The following is a 14,234-nucleotide window of genomic DNA, read 5'->3' as shown; positions in this document are numbered from 1 at the left end:
ACAGGAACTATATAACCTCATAAGATACCTTACACGGAAGGCAGGATATAAAGACATCGGGAAAACATTGAAATTCCTCCAAAAAGGCCCCATCTGGGGCTAGCTTTATTTCTGTTTATCCACCACTTTTCCTGAACGTTACTCTTAACACAAAGATTTACCTCTGTTTGCAAGGCAGTGTAAACGCAATTTAACAAAGACAGTACAATAAATATCAGTATCTTAAAATAGAGTTTTTCCCAGTTATAAAGCAAGACAGACACTGATGGGTAACTTAGAGATTCTTGCTTTCAGCTTCTGACATTCTCAGCGCCCTTGGGACGGACTCGGTACCCAGCATCTTACCAATGAAAAAGTCATAGAACCAGAGAGGAAAGTAGCAGAAGATGCAGAGGGGCACATAAGCCCCTTTGCCGGGGGTGTACAAGCCATGTGGTCTCTTGGCCAGCAAAGCGTGCAGGATGGCACTCAGCACCGGGGAGAGGTTGGCGCTGCAGTACGCGGGCATGTGCAGGAGGTAGCTCTTCAACCCCAGGAGGTAGTCCTCACCATAGTCCTGCCTTGTGTCTGCTGGGAGGTTCTCCATCAGCTCTTTTTCTTGCTTATCCCACAGGTCAGATGTGCCTTGTATACCTGCAGTAGCAACAACACAGGAGAGCAAGTGGGTTTGGGGCTGAATTTAAAAAAATATTCATCTGTAATTAATAGCCAATAAGTTGTTCTCCACCACCACCCTGACTCACAGTTGTTCTAAACTAGGCCAGTGAAGAACAGACAAAACAACTGGTTAGCTGTGAGTGCTTTCACCTGGAAGAGAAGGGAAAGTACGAAACATAGACTACAAAAAAATCATGGAGTTCATGCACCATTTGGTTACCAGCTCTACCTAAAAAGGTGTTCTCACAGCCGAGTCAGCATTTTTCCCTTGCCCCACTGCTTGCCATTCTATCCTTATTCAGTTTGTGGGTGTTTCTAACTGGTATTTATTAACGTACATGAGTGACTGGGGAAAGACAAGCAAATAAGACGGACAGGATTCACTGGGTTGGCCAAGTGCTAAGCAACTCTTTCACGACTGACATTAGTATTTCAGTAACTAGTTTCGTGAAGGATAGGGCTTGTATTGGCCAGATTTTATTACTTTTAAAAAATATCTATTTTTCCATCATTTGCATCACGTAAGAATGAAACCGGTTGCTTTTCCAATGCATTTATTGACAAACTATCATGAATTAAGCATTGCAAATAAAGAAAAATCTTTAAATAAATTTTTAAATCTCAAATACTGGGACTTGTTTTGATGCATGAAATTTTCATCCAGAAGTCTGACAACAGCCATGTGGGGTTCTGAAGGTAATACCTTGGGCAGGTACTACTGACCACACAGGCACTGTCAGACCCCAATGCCCCGCAGGGCCCCTCCCCAGAAGGGGAGGCATTCAAGGGCACAGGGTTTTATGAAAAAGACCATTTTGTTTTTCATCAAAAAAATTTTTCATAAAAATTAACTCCATGAAGTCATCAGGATTTTCTGCGCAGGCAGCAGTAGGACTTGATGTTGTCCTCCACCGAGTGGGACCTGCATGACACCCACCCTGCTCCTGGGTAGGCACGGGGTGCAGCAGGAGAGGAGTCTGTAACTCAGACAAGCTCTGCAGAAAGTGCTCAAAGCAGTGAAGGGAGCATTTGGAACAGAAAGCAGCAGGAGCACAGCAGAGGGAAGGAGTGGAGATGAAAGCTCAGGACTATATAGAGTAATATTGACACCAAGTAAGCAGGATGACAGTATTGCTGCAGCTACTTCAATGCATGACAAAGCAGCTCAATGAAGAGAGCTCTGATATGGAGAAAGGTATGACTGGCAGTGAGTCCTGAAGCTCTCATGAAGGAGAAGCAAGCCATAACACTCAGGTCAAACACACAGTGATGCTGGTTTTTTTTAACTGTAACAAAGCTAGAGCAGAGGGAAAGCACCAATTGCCTGAACACTGCCCTGACTCCAGGCAGAGCGCTCTCCTCTGCGCCAGGAGAAAGGCAGAGGCTGGCAGTGTGCAGAACTGGAGGGAGCAGCTCTCACAAAAAATGCAGATCTTAATTTCCATAACCAACATGAAGAATGGGGAGAGAAGTATGACTGCTGAGAATCATTCAGGGCTCTGTTTGAGTATGCTGGACTACAGGGAAAGAGGTGAGGCAGAAAAAACTACCCAAAATGTCAACTACCAACCTGTTCGGAAGCCTGACGGATGAATTGCAGCAACTTTAATTCCCCATTTGGAAAGCTCTTGTCTCATTACTCCAGAAAACATGGACAGAGCTGCTTTTGATGCACCGTATGCAGCATACCTCGGTAGCGGAATGCCTCCTGCAGGACCAATATAAACATGATAAAGCTCGACGGCGGCTCTTTCCAGCCTTTACTTTTGTGATTTAGAAGGAAGATTATAGCGCAACCAAAATTATGCGGCTTTCACTGAGGTTAAATACAAGTCAGTGAGGGAATAATTTTTTTCTGGAGGTTAAAAAAAGTGAAAGTTGTACATTCGCAATTGCTTATAGCAGTTATGCTCAGTAACACCTGATAAGACACCTTGTATGGCAGAAAAAATAAATTGTATTGCATTTAAGGGTAAAAACTGTTGAAAATTATGACTGTTGATTTCAGAAACACAGATAATGTTTTAGTTCATATAAGTAGTGAAGCAATAGTTTAATGCCACTGTTGTTGTTGTCACTGTAACATGAATTCCAAGCTCCTACTATAAACCACAGTTACAACAGGGTAAGTAAACTCAATTCTAGCTTTATAAAGCCAACTTATCTTCCTAATTTCAGAAAGATAATTTCAGAAAGACCAGAGACAGTGCAAGAGTGGGGAAAACCTCTGTGGACAAACCAAAGCTGGAATCACATCCCCTGAGTGACAGGAGTCTTTGAGACCCACCATAGAAGCAGATTCCCTGCCTATAGTTACACCCCATCTTCTCCAAACCCAGCTGCATTTGTTCAGGTGGAAAAGACAGAAAGCAGCCAGTATTTTAGGTAAATTTAAAATAAACCTATATGTTTACAAAACAAAAGCTTTCAGAAGACAATATATTCAAAATACTGAGATTTCCTCTGTTCCAAACTTCTCCTTGAGGCACACCACTCCTTGTCTTGCCTGCATGGGCAGTAGGACACGTCCTCCGGTACAGCCTCCGCTTCAAGCATTACACATTCATCTCAAAGTATTTGAATCTTTTAAAAGAAAAAACTTGGATACAGAGGAATTTTCAGGTAAGCCACTGGTGCCATTTATTGGGTTTTGTACTGCAACAACCAAGGTATCACAGGAGCTTCTTACACAGACTCATTCCTTTGAAGAAGTCAGGCCAATTATATGTTAATTATTCTTCTGTATGCATCTGAATAAGTTTGAGTTTCAATTGGTTTGAGCCAATTGAATCGCATACTTTTTCCCTCTGAGGTCAGGCTAACCTCGAGGCCAGTTAAATTAGCTCTACGCAGACAGGGCACAATGAGACCTCACTAACTTCTCTGCTAATGTTTTACCAGAGGACCCTCAGATCCTGCGTTAAGAGGAAGCTATTTACCCAAACCAGCCCACGTGCAAGAACATCTGTGTGAACAGCTATAGTTTAAGCAGGGTCATTATCAATTCCTGTAAGGGCAAATTATGCAGCACAGGGAAGCTTTCCATTTATCCCTGCAAGGCAGCTTGGAGATTCATGCCAAGAATTAGGACATCTGCCCCAAAACACTGAAAGTGCAAGCTTCACTTGGATTCTCAGAGAAAACGGAGGTCTGTCCTCTGTCTCTGTGCTTGCAAGGGCTGGTGGGCAGAGGCAGCATCAGAAAGGTCCTTCTGATAATTCAATTGTGATTTCTTTAAGTGCCAGCAACAAACCATAAACACAGGCATATAGATACAAAACATACTTGGGATTAAAAAAAGAAAACAGAAGACAGCAGTGTCAAAGCTAGGCTGAGGCCACATCCTCAGCGTAAGCCATGAACACAAGGCAATACTTGCACAAGCTAGCTCGGCAATACAGCAGGGTTCAAGTTGACACCAACTGCACAGAAATAAGGGTCCAAGAAGACAAGGCAAAGGAAAATTTAGGAAGCAGATGACATGGTAAATCCTTAAGAAGTCTTAAACAAAATACTTTCCAGCATCATGACATCCTGCTTCTAGCAGGTATCATTTTCATAGGAGCATTCTTGCTCCTCAGCTGTTGTCTACCAGATACTGTATTAATTCTGTTCCTACGTCTTACCATCTCAGCTGTCCTCCTAGAATAGAAGATCATGTTATAAAGGCATATATATAGTAAGCACGGGATCCAATTTATGGGAGAAAACTGGAGAGCATATTATATGCTGTTAATAATTTTTTAAAAGTTATTTTATTAGTAAAAAATTACCTTTTTTCTAGTATGTTAGGCTAAAGTATTTTTAAAAAGATAAACAAAATATTTTTAAAGAAACATAAACACACACTCCCTTCAGGTCCCAGGTTATTAGCAGACCATGCTCTAGGACTGTGCACTCTGGAAAGAGCCATAAGATGCAGCAAGAAATAAAACTGCCTTCTGCTCTTGAAAAAATAAATGTTTCTCTTCAGCAGGTGTTATATTATTATGCTTTCTCACTCGAACTATAGTACTTAAGACTTACAAGGGTGCAGAGGTGGAGCTGCCCAACTGAAATATCTAATACTTACTACAGACTGTTACAAATGGCAAATATCATGAACGTATCAAAAATACATTTATGCTTCAATTTTAACCCAAAGATTAAAAAAATGCTAAAACTTTAGCTCTAACCAGCCCAAATAGAAGAAAGCCTGTCTCTGCGTAAGACAGCTTTGGAGCACCTCCATGATGTGGTTCAATGACACACAAACTGTGGTGGTCACAAACTTCTGCTGGGGCATGTTACAGAAATGTTTGTGATTTACCACCCGTCTTTGTGGAAGCTCACAAAGTTGTCATTCATAGCATCTAAACACAAGATCTGAATTTTACTGTCTTTTATATAACAGAGTATTTTTAGCCATATTAAGCTCTTCTGCTTTAAAGGGCTGGTTTCTGGGAATAGTGTCCCAAACAAAAGAAAAACCAGCACTTAATACAGAGATACCAATTCCCTAGGTGTAATGACAAGCAAGACTCACAGACACCTTCCTCAGCATTTTTACCAAGGAAGTTAGTTGTTTTCCCTGTTGCACCAGAAATTTATTTGGTGCTTTACTTCAGCTCACCTGCCATGCTGGACACGTTAACCAGCCTCCCCTGGGATTTCCGAAGTAACGGTAAGAAGATCTTGGACACCTCTACAGCCCCAAAGAAATTCACCTCCATGCACCGCCTGTACGTGCTCATGGGGAGCAGCTCGCCATCAGCGGGGAAGCCCAGGATGCCCGCATTGTTCACAACTCCCCAGAGCCCTGGGAAGAGGAGAAAGCACAGGGCTGCTATACAGCAGGAAATCAACTCCATAAAGATTAAACTGATGAGCCGCGTGGTGCCTCCAGATCAAGGGAGGAATGATTTGCAGACACACAGTACCCACTCCATGAACAGTCATCACCACTCTTCATATCTCCCAGAAATCAGGAGTTCATCTGCCCACAGACTGAGGGGTGGAAGTGACATACACACATAAGCCATGATGCAGCCAACAGGTAAGTGAGGCACCTTGTATGCAGGTACATTAGTACCCCCATTAGAATGTCAAAAAAGCCATACCTGTATTTTGCACCTTCTCTGAGACTTTCAGATAGGCTTCTTTGACTTGGGTGGCATTGGTTATATCCAGCTGCAGGAGAGAGAGTCTCCGAGAACAGGTCCGTCTCAGTTCCTCAGCTCCAGGTCCATCCTTATTCAAAACCCCAGCAAACACAACAAAACCCATGTTATCCAGGTATTTAGCCAGTGCATGTCCAATCCCAGTGTCGCTTCCTGAAAGCATCAAAAAGTCACTTGAAAACTAGATCTGCCCTAAACCATCATCAAAAAAAAAAGGAAATACATGCAACTATAACCAAAAGGATGATGAAATAAGGCCACTGAAATACATATGACAGTAGGAAGACAGGTTCAGATCTGAAGGTTTGAGAAGCTGGACCTCCGTACATTCCACAAAGACTGAATGACCATGTCCTCTTGGCTCAGAGCTGATGGCAGCAGCTAATGTTCTCCCACTTAGAGACTCGAAGATTTACAGAAATAAAACCCCAGATTGGTTTTATACAACTACTCAGACTGAAATCTCATAACAAAAGTATCTAAGGAAAAAAAAAAAGCAGAGGGGAACCACACAAGTACTTTAATTTGAAATCTCAGATGAACAAAGCAATGGCAGGGCACTGGAATTCAAATAAATTGTTGGGTTCTATTTCCTAATTCAAAGGAGTTGTGTTATTTTATTCAAACCTCTACCATCTGGATCCATATGAAAAATACTTTTTTGTCACAGGCTGCCATGAAGCCAAAGCTAAGCAACTGCTTCTTTACCTGCAAAGGAGTTCACAGGTTTCAAACCCTAAGAAAGCTTCAGAATGGCATTTTTAGGCTAAGCCAAATAACACCAGCTATTTAATTCATGCAAACTTGCACCACAACTTCTCTTATTCTCTCTATCCTTCTCTAAACTTATTCCCAAACTTTGTACATCTAAAGCAATGAACTATCAAATGCAGGAAGCACCATTAAAGGAAACACACAACAATGATCTCTGCAATCACGATTGTGCAATTCCTCCCACCAGGTAAGAATGAAGGCTATCACAAATAATTTTGACACAGTATTTTGCCACCACTACCTTAAGATAGTTTTAAGCATTTTCTCTCAGTGTCTTTTTTAATTCCAATTTCCATTCTTCCCATCTACATAGAAACATCTTAGTGAGGGAGGAAATGTCTCATCCATCTGCCCATCAAGACTCTCAAGGAAGAAACACAGGATTCTGCTAGAGACAGGAAAGGAGTTTATAGGGTCTATGCTGCAGGAGTTTTGGAAAGGACAGTATCAGGAGGAAAATGAGGAGTTTAAGAAATTAATGCAATTTTTACACTGTGAAGCAGAGATACATCAGTATGTCCCACAATACGGCACTGGACCCTCCACTGTAACTGCAGCAAAGAAAGCTCCTGGATGCTGACGTACACCGAGAAGCGTGGAGCTATCCCCTCTCCTGCAATAGCAATCTATTATGTAAATGCTCAGCTTCAAAACCCTCTTGCATGGCTGGAAACCTGAATGCGGGACAAAGGGCTGGGACTCCTGCCAGTTTTTTTACTATTTCCTTGTTTGTGAAAGGGCTGCAATACTCCCTTCTTAACCCGACCAGAAACTTAGAGGGATTAAGCTGTGATTTCAGCACACCGAGGCAGATATTATCATAGTTATTCACAGGCCTGCTCCTGCACCCAAAATCCATAGTCAATAGAACGTGACTGCCAAAGAGACTCATCTTAATCATGCCAGACCTTCATTTCTGGGTTCTGTCTTTTACCTGGGGATTTAGTCCTGAAAGATGAAAAAGACTAATTCCAGGTGACTTGAAAGTGAACTAAAATGCCTGGATCAATCAGTGCAAGATGGTGAAAAAAAAAAAACCCAAACAAACCTACTCATGCTTAAGTAATGCATTTTTTGCATTTTTTGCAATTTTTAATTAATGCAAGTTTGCATTAATTAAGTAATTAATCCTTTTTAAAAAAAATGGTTTCTGGCATTTTTTAAGTCTGCAGTTTGTTGAAGATGCACCAGAGCACCCCATATATCACACTTAGCTTCTAACAGCCCTGACCTGAAAGAGAAGAACAAACCTGCATTCTTGGAATTCCCTAAAGAGACTTGAAGAGGCCTGCAAATATCCCCAAGACACAACAGATTTCTGGGTTTGGGGGTGGGGTGTCTGTCCTCCTTTTTCTTTTGCTGAAAAACCCTATTTCTGGATCAAATCCTTCCCCTTTCATCCTTCCCAGCAAGTACACAGACGAAGAGCTCCATATTACTCGAGTTTTACAATGCAGCTTTAACTTGGGAAAGGGCAGAGTGCTCAAGACCTAGGGATGGGTGCAGCAACCCCAAGAAGGAAATAAAAGCAGCGTTTATCTGAGCCTGCTGCTGGTTTTGTCCCCAGCTTTTATCAAAACAACTCTGATTTGAGTTTCTGTTACTGAAGTCCAGAGAAAGCTTCTTTAGTACAAGTTTCTTTAAGCCTTAGTTAGGGCTCTATAGGGATGAACTAGAAAATTCCCTCCTCCCTTGCTTCTGTGTCAAAAATATCAATTTGGGAATGATTAGAAGATTTATTATAAGAAAGGCAGTCAGTACTGACTATAACTGAATTGCATCTTGTCTAAATTGGAGCAAATAACACCAAAATTGATTAAAGGCACCTTGCACCTGCACGCAAACACACATCCTACAGTTGGTATGGGGAAGAGTACTACAATCAGAGCAATTTAACCAATAAATGTGTCAAGTAAAACTTTCATTTAGCTGATGGAGGGTTTGATTGATTGCATACCAGCGTGGATTCAAATTAAAGACTGAGCAGAGCCTCCTCAGACACGTCAGCTGTGAAAGGTGTCCAAACTTGCATTTCTTCAGGACAGTTGCAGCACAGGTACGAAGTGTGACTTTGTGGTATTCCGGCACATTCACTTGCTGGAATATACCCAAATGTTCTTCACTCCCCTGTACTGCTTCAATTCACATTCTCTACGGCAGGTAAGCTCTGAGAGAGTGCTCTTTCCTGAAAAACTGCAGTCTCACAAAAAGAAAGGAGATACCCAAGCGCAAGCACATTCCCTGTGTCCACAGGGGTGGGAAAGGAGTACTCTCTATTCCCCTTTGCCCACCTTTGATACACCTGCAGGGAGAAACCCAGCTGGCAGATAAACAGCGAGGGGAGAACATGCTGCTCATCTTGTCCTCTCTTAACTTTTGTATTTAATCCCCATATTAACGCTTGCCAGGCAAATCTAAATTATTTCCAGGTGTCCCTATAAAATGAAATTAAATTCTGCAAGAAATAGTTATATAAACCAAAGCAACTTAATTCAGCTTTCCAGAAGGGAAAAGTAGAAAATAAAACAAAAAAATAGCAAGTTAACAGTGCAAGAAGCAGTTGGCAGGCACTCCGATTTAAAGGTTCGATTAACACAAATAAACAACATTTAAAGCTTTGGAAGAAACAGGAGAAAAAGTCATAAAACTACCAAAATGCCATCCCTGCAAACTAAAAGAGGGTTTTGAGTAGATCAGAGTGTTATTAGAGACTGAACTCATTAGCTCTGAACTTTCACTGCTAGTGAAGAAAATTACCCCTGAATGATTTCATACATTGTTTCAAAGAGATGACACCAAACCGGTGTCTTGAAATATATGCATGATATCCACGGTGTGCACTGTGTAAATGCGCACACCAAAAGATAACTGTACACCCGTAACCAGTGCCATAAATTCAAGTAAACAAAAGTAATGTATGAACGTAGTGTTCTGAGGGCTTCCAGAAATTGTCTCTCCTAAAAAATTAGACCATCGTAAGTATTCTTATGCTTTTTGCACCAGTTAATTTCACAAGTATGTCTAAAAAGCTACTTGTAAAGATTGAATGAGACACTAAAAAAAATTAGCATCTATTAAGATGCTTTTCTACTTGATTTCAGAACACTTATTTACTTGGAAAAAACATCTCCAGCAAAGCAAATAAAACAAGGAAAAAAAAATAAAAGGAAATCTTACACAATCTTACACGTATGCATTTCATAGATACCTAACCCGAGGACACGAAGTTTTCCAGTCTACTTGTGAGAAAAGCCAGTTTTTGCTTCCCGGAGCACGTCCACAGCACCTTACCTGTGATGAGCACGGCTCTGTCACCGACGGGCAGCAGCACCCTGCCGCCCAGGCACGCGGAGAAGACGAGGCTCGCGGTGCAAAACACCGCCAGCCCCCCGCCGGCACCCAGCGTGGCCAGGCACAGCAGCCCCAGCAAGGCGGCCAAGAGGCTCCAGACCAGCACGTTTGCTTTCTCCACCAGGCTCCTCTTGGCCACGCAGAGCACGGTCACCCCAAAAAGCACGGTGACACCCACACAGAGCCACCCAGCGGGGCTGCTGGCAAGAGCATCCATCGGCAGGGGTGAGAAGCAGGCACGCACACCCCACCACCGGCTGGGTAAAAGCAGGTGTTGCTAAATGCAGCGTCTGTTATATAGGAGCAGGGGGTGGGGCAGAGAAAGGGGACTCCGTTTAAAGGTTTGACATAATCTCACTTACCCTTGGCATCAGCAAGAAGTAGAAGCCTTCCTTTTCTTACCTATCATTCCTTCTGCCTGACAGCTCCACCTTCTGAACAATATGCTGGCTAGATAACGATTGACTGCACTGGGAATAGACATGATGTAGCAAGCGCTGGCATCAGGAAAAAATTAACTGCTATATGTTTTGCATGTTTAAAGTATGTTTTCCTAGACGGTGAAAAAAGAACAGTTTCCTTTATGGGAAATAGTTGGAATTTCCTCCCTAAAAACTTAGGGTGTAGTTTCAGTGGAACTGACTTTTGATGGGCAGTGACAAAATGAGTCAGGAGAGGGTTATTTACTCTCTGTAGTGCAAACTTTGTGGTTAGCATTGGGCTTTATCACACATGGGCCACCCTCCCCTTTCAACAAAAAGCCCAAAATGACCTTCCCTGCTTTAGTGCACACTTTTGGCTATTTCCCTACTCCACATTCAGCGAATACCTATGGTTAATTGACATTCGAGGGGGGCTGGGACAGGGTGATTGCTGGTTTGCCATTAAGGGCACTTCGTTAAGTGGACACATGTAACACACCTGAGACTGAGTCTTCAGTTGACCTCCAGTGATGACATGCACCTTAGTTTTGACAGGAATCACTGGTGCAATACCCACAGCAAGTTGGGGAAAAATATGTAATCAATTAAATACATTTGAGATATTTAACACCTGCTGCGGTGTACTCTGAAAGTTATTTAAACAATAAGAAAATTTTAAAATCCATCCAGCTGAAAGGATTGAAATACCACTTAGGCATATTTAACTCTGTTTAAAAATCCCTGCTAATTGGTTTAGAGAGACGATCCTAACTTACCACACAACCAGCTAATATGATGTAGCTGGTTTTCCAAAAGAAAATGTGGTGCTGACCTATTTTATTTTAGACAGACACCAGAAGATTAAAGTGCAGGGTGCAAACCTAACATGAGACACAAGCACGCTTCCATTCCATTATTCCTTTGGGGCTTTATGGGATGACAAGTCTGTTGAATATAATTTTTTACAGCTAGTGAAAATGATTACATATCTCTATATCTCTTTACATTAGAGATGAGGTCACTTTCTTAAAGGAACATTACCCTCAAGGTCTGCTTGTCATTCATTACTATTGTGATGAACACTCATTAATCCATCCTCTCACTAGTGCACAAAGTATAAACTATTTTCACTTCTCTTTGCCATTTGCTACTTCTGCTTTTAGTAGCACGCTGGTCTCGAGGTCAATTTTACCTTGCTCTCTGTTAAAGATTTCCTTGGAAAATTTTGCTTTCTCACCCTAATTGGTCTTTATGTCATGATTTAGATGATCACAAATGCACTGGCATTTAAAGCATCTGCTCTCACACTTGAGGCTACAGCAAGCAGGAGTTTTTGCATAGTGGGATAAGGGGCAGAAGTGACCACCTCCAGCCTGATGTCCACCCTGGCTCCCCTCAGCCTGTGGGGAGGGGATAGAGGTGGGCGAGGGGCCAAGCCGTGGTGGCCACCATGCCTGGTCCCTGCAGAGCAATCTCCATTTGAGTCATCCCCTCTGCTCCATGCTCCCCTGCCACATCCCCCACCGAAACGCAGATGTGCACGTGCACATCCTCTCCCCCACACACCGAATCGGAGGGTGGGGGACGTATGGACTGCTGGGGATGTGCGTTGGATACGCGCCTGCTGCTGCGTGCTGATGCAACACCTGTCTGCACCCACAGCGCTGCAGAATGAGTGTGGGAAGGGCTGGCAGTGACTGATCTCTGTCTGAATTAATGTTGAATTTATATTTTTAATATAAAATATAACCACTGAAGGCTTCTTTTAGTGAGAAGCTGACCATGTGTTCAGCCTGGTGCGTGAATAAAATTATATGTAAGGGCATAAATCATGCACATCATGAGACAGTTTGCTATCAGAAAGGAGGGTATGATCTAAAACTGACTGAGAAACGTTAACTTGGAGCACCCACCTCCTGAACGCTCTGCACTTTCTCCAACATGAACAGAGAGAGATTGCTGCTTAAGGATTTTCAGCACAATTTTGCAACGAGATGAGTTTTATCGTCTCATGCCCGCTATCATCTTAAGAAAGAATCTACTTTCCTCTCTACCACTTTGGTATGTCTCCGGTTTTCACAGCTGTACATTAACACAAGATTGCAATTGACTTTGCATTATTTCCTGTTTCTCTATGCCATGCCTATTCATGCTATGAATATACACCCTCATCCCACCTCCTTCTTTATAGTTTTGCTGGAAAAGATGTGGCTCCTCCAAAGTATCAGGAGGTTGCATCAACATGACATCCGTGTTACAAGGAGGATGGATTTGAGCTAGTTGATTTTGAGCTAAGCTTGACCTACCTTTGCCAGGACATTTGTCTGACTTCCCAGCTTTTCAGAGCCATTGCACAATAACTCAGTGCCCTGTTCCTTTATGCCCTGGCAATCTATATATTCTACTTGAAGCTTGAACACTGCTTCCATAATCAGCCTGTGCTAATGCCGAACAGCAGCAGAGAAACGATTCAGACCAGCCTCCTGGCTGAACCGTTCTGTTGCGCAATTACTTACCCTCACTGAGCACTTCGATCTCTGTGCATGCTTCTGATGTTTCTAACTGGGACTTTACAGATCTCAAGTGTGCCCCGCCATGTAAGTATCTTCATGCTAAGTGACAAGTTTTGAAAGTCAATTAAAGCAATGGCAAAAAGAAGTTGTCTTTCATGGAGAATGATCCTTCCATGGTAATCTGCAAACGAACGGCCAATCTCTACAAAATCTCTTGAGTCCAAATCCAGCTTGTTTTTCTCCGAATTCTACAGTCACAGCATCTTTCACCCTGTGCAGTATCACTGCAGAAGACTTTGCCCAGGGCAAAGCAAGGACACCTCTCCAACATGTGGGATTTTTATCATAGGCATCCACTCATTGACTCCACGTTCTTATTCTTTAGGCACAATCACTGATATTAATTTACTTCCTCCCCGTTTCTTTAAGCTTTTCCCCTATCATCCTTTACTGGCTCTATACTTTTCAGCATGATGGCTGCAGCCTGTGCTTTCGATTTCTGTTCTTAACACAAAAAACGGCAAAATGTTCAGGTTCCCTGGTTCCTTTGAAACGTGGTGACACTGAGTCTGTTCACAACTTCTTCGAAATGCACCACCAAGCTCTTTTTCTGTTCTACCTTGGTAATGAGTGCTCTTCTGTCTCTGCTTTTCATGGCTCCATTTCTGGAGAGTTCAGAAGTTTTCCTCCTGTTTATGCCTCTGTGACTTTCCAGCATAGTAGATGCTTCCAGTTCAACCACGAGGCCTTCAGCATGTCTCTGTAATATTTCCCTGCATCGTTTTTCACTTCTTTGGCCACATTTCTCATGTAAATTACTGGAAAGTGCAAAGACATTACTAGTTAACATTTTTCTTTTCAGCACTTTTCCTTTGTCTGGAAGTACCATGTGCCATATCCAACAGTTGCTCTCTGTTGATTATTCTTCTGTCCCAGCTGCAACATGAATTACATTGTCTAGAAGCATGAACCATTTTTGTTCATGTCCAACCTCTATCTCAGCTTCCTCTGCCTCTGCCAGTCATAGATTTGTTTTTCAGTTCAGGCTAGAATTTCTCACAGAACTCTTCAGTTTTCCATTTTGCTCTATTTTGTTTGCTGACTCAGGCTTTTTCAGCTGTGCAACACAATGACTGTCACTCCTGAGAGCCCTTGCTCCATGTGCTTCATGCGCTTTTGTGGCTTCGACAGGGGATCTGCATTTCAAGTTCTGTAGGGAGGTTCTTGGCTACAAGGCTTTTCTTGGAAAATAATTTCAACAGAAAATAGGTTAGAATCTGTTTCACCAAATAAGTCACTAACCAAGACAGAAAAATGATTCTCATGAGTAAATACATGTATGAGCAGCAAAAATATCA

At 42.4% G+C, this 14,234-nt stretch overlaps 1 protein-coding gene across 1 annotated transcript; it reads right to left on the bottom strand.

The window, feature by feature from the left end:
- Positions 1-200: 200 nt before the first annotated feature.
- Positions 201-10,229, bottom strand: HSD17B2 (hydroxysteroid 17-beta dehydrogenase 2). The gene is made up of 5 exons (XM_082005495.1): positions 9,882-10,229; positions 5,757-5,969; positions 5,270-5,455; positions 2,228-2,365; positions 201-633 (listed from the first exon to the last, which is right to left on the bottom strand). The coding sequence occupies exons 1-5, from the start codon at positions 10,156-10,158 to the stop codon at positions 275-277; spliced, it is 1,173 nt and encodes a 390-aa protein (XP_081861621.1). The 5' UTR covers positions 10,159-10,229; the 3' UTR covers positions 201-274.
- Positions 10,230-14,234: the final 4,005 nt, after the last annotated feature.

The sequence above is a fragment of the Phaethon aethereus genome (genome assembly GCF_964289735.1).
Source record: "Phaethon aethereus genome assembly, chromosome: 13".
NCBI lineage: Eukaryota > Metazoa > Chordata > Aves > Phaethontiformes > Phaethontidae > Phaethon > Phaethon aethereus.
The sequence above is the reverse complement of the archived record's forward strand: the minus strand, read 5'-3'. Positions and strand labels throughout refer to the sequence as shown.

Coding starts and splice junctions, on each gene's coding strand:
- HSD17B2 (XM_082005495.1), bottom strand. CDS start 10,158: ATGGATGCTCTTGCCAGCAGCCCCGCTGGGTGGCTCTGTGTGGGTGTC. Junction 2,366..5,269: donor TAACGTGTCCAGCATGGCAG/GTGAGCTGAAGT, acceptor TTGGTCCTGCAG/GAGGCATTCCGCTACCGAGG. Junction 634..2,227: donor TCCGTCAGGCTTCCGAACAG/GTTGGTAGTTGA, acceptor TTGCTACTGCAG/GTATACAAGGCACATCTGAC.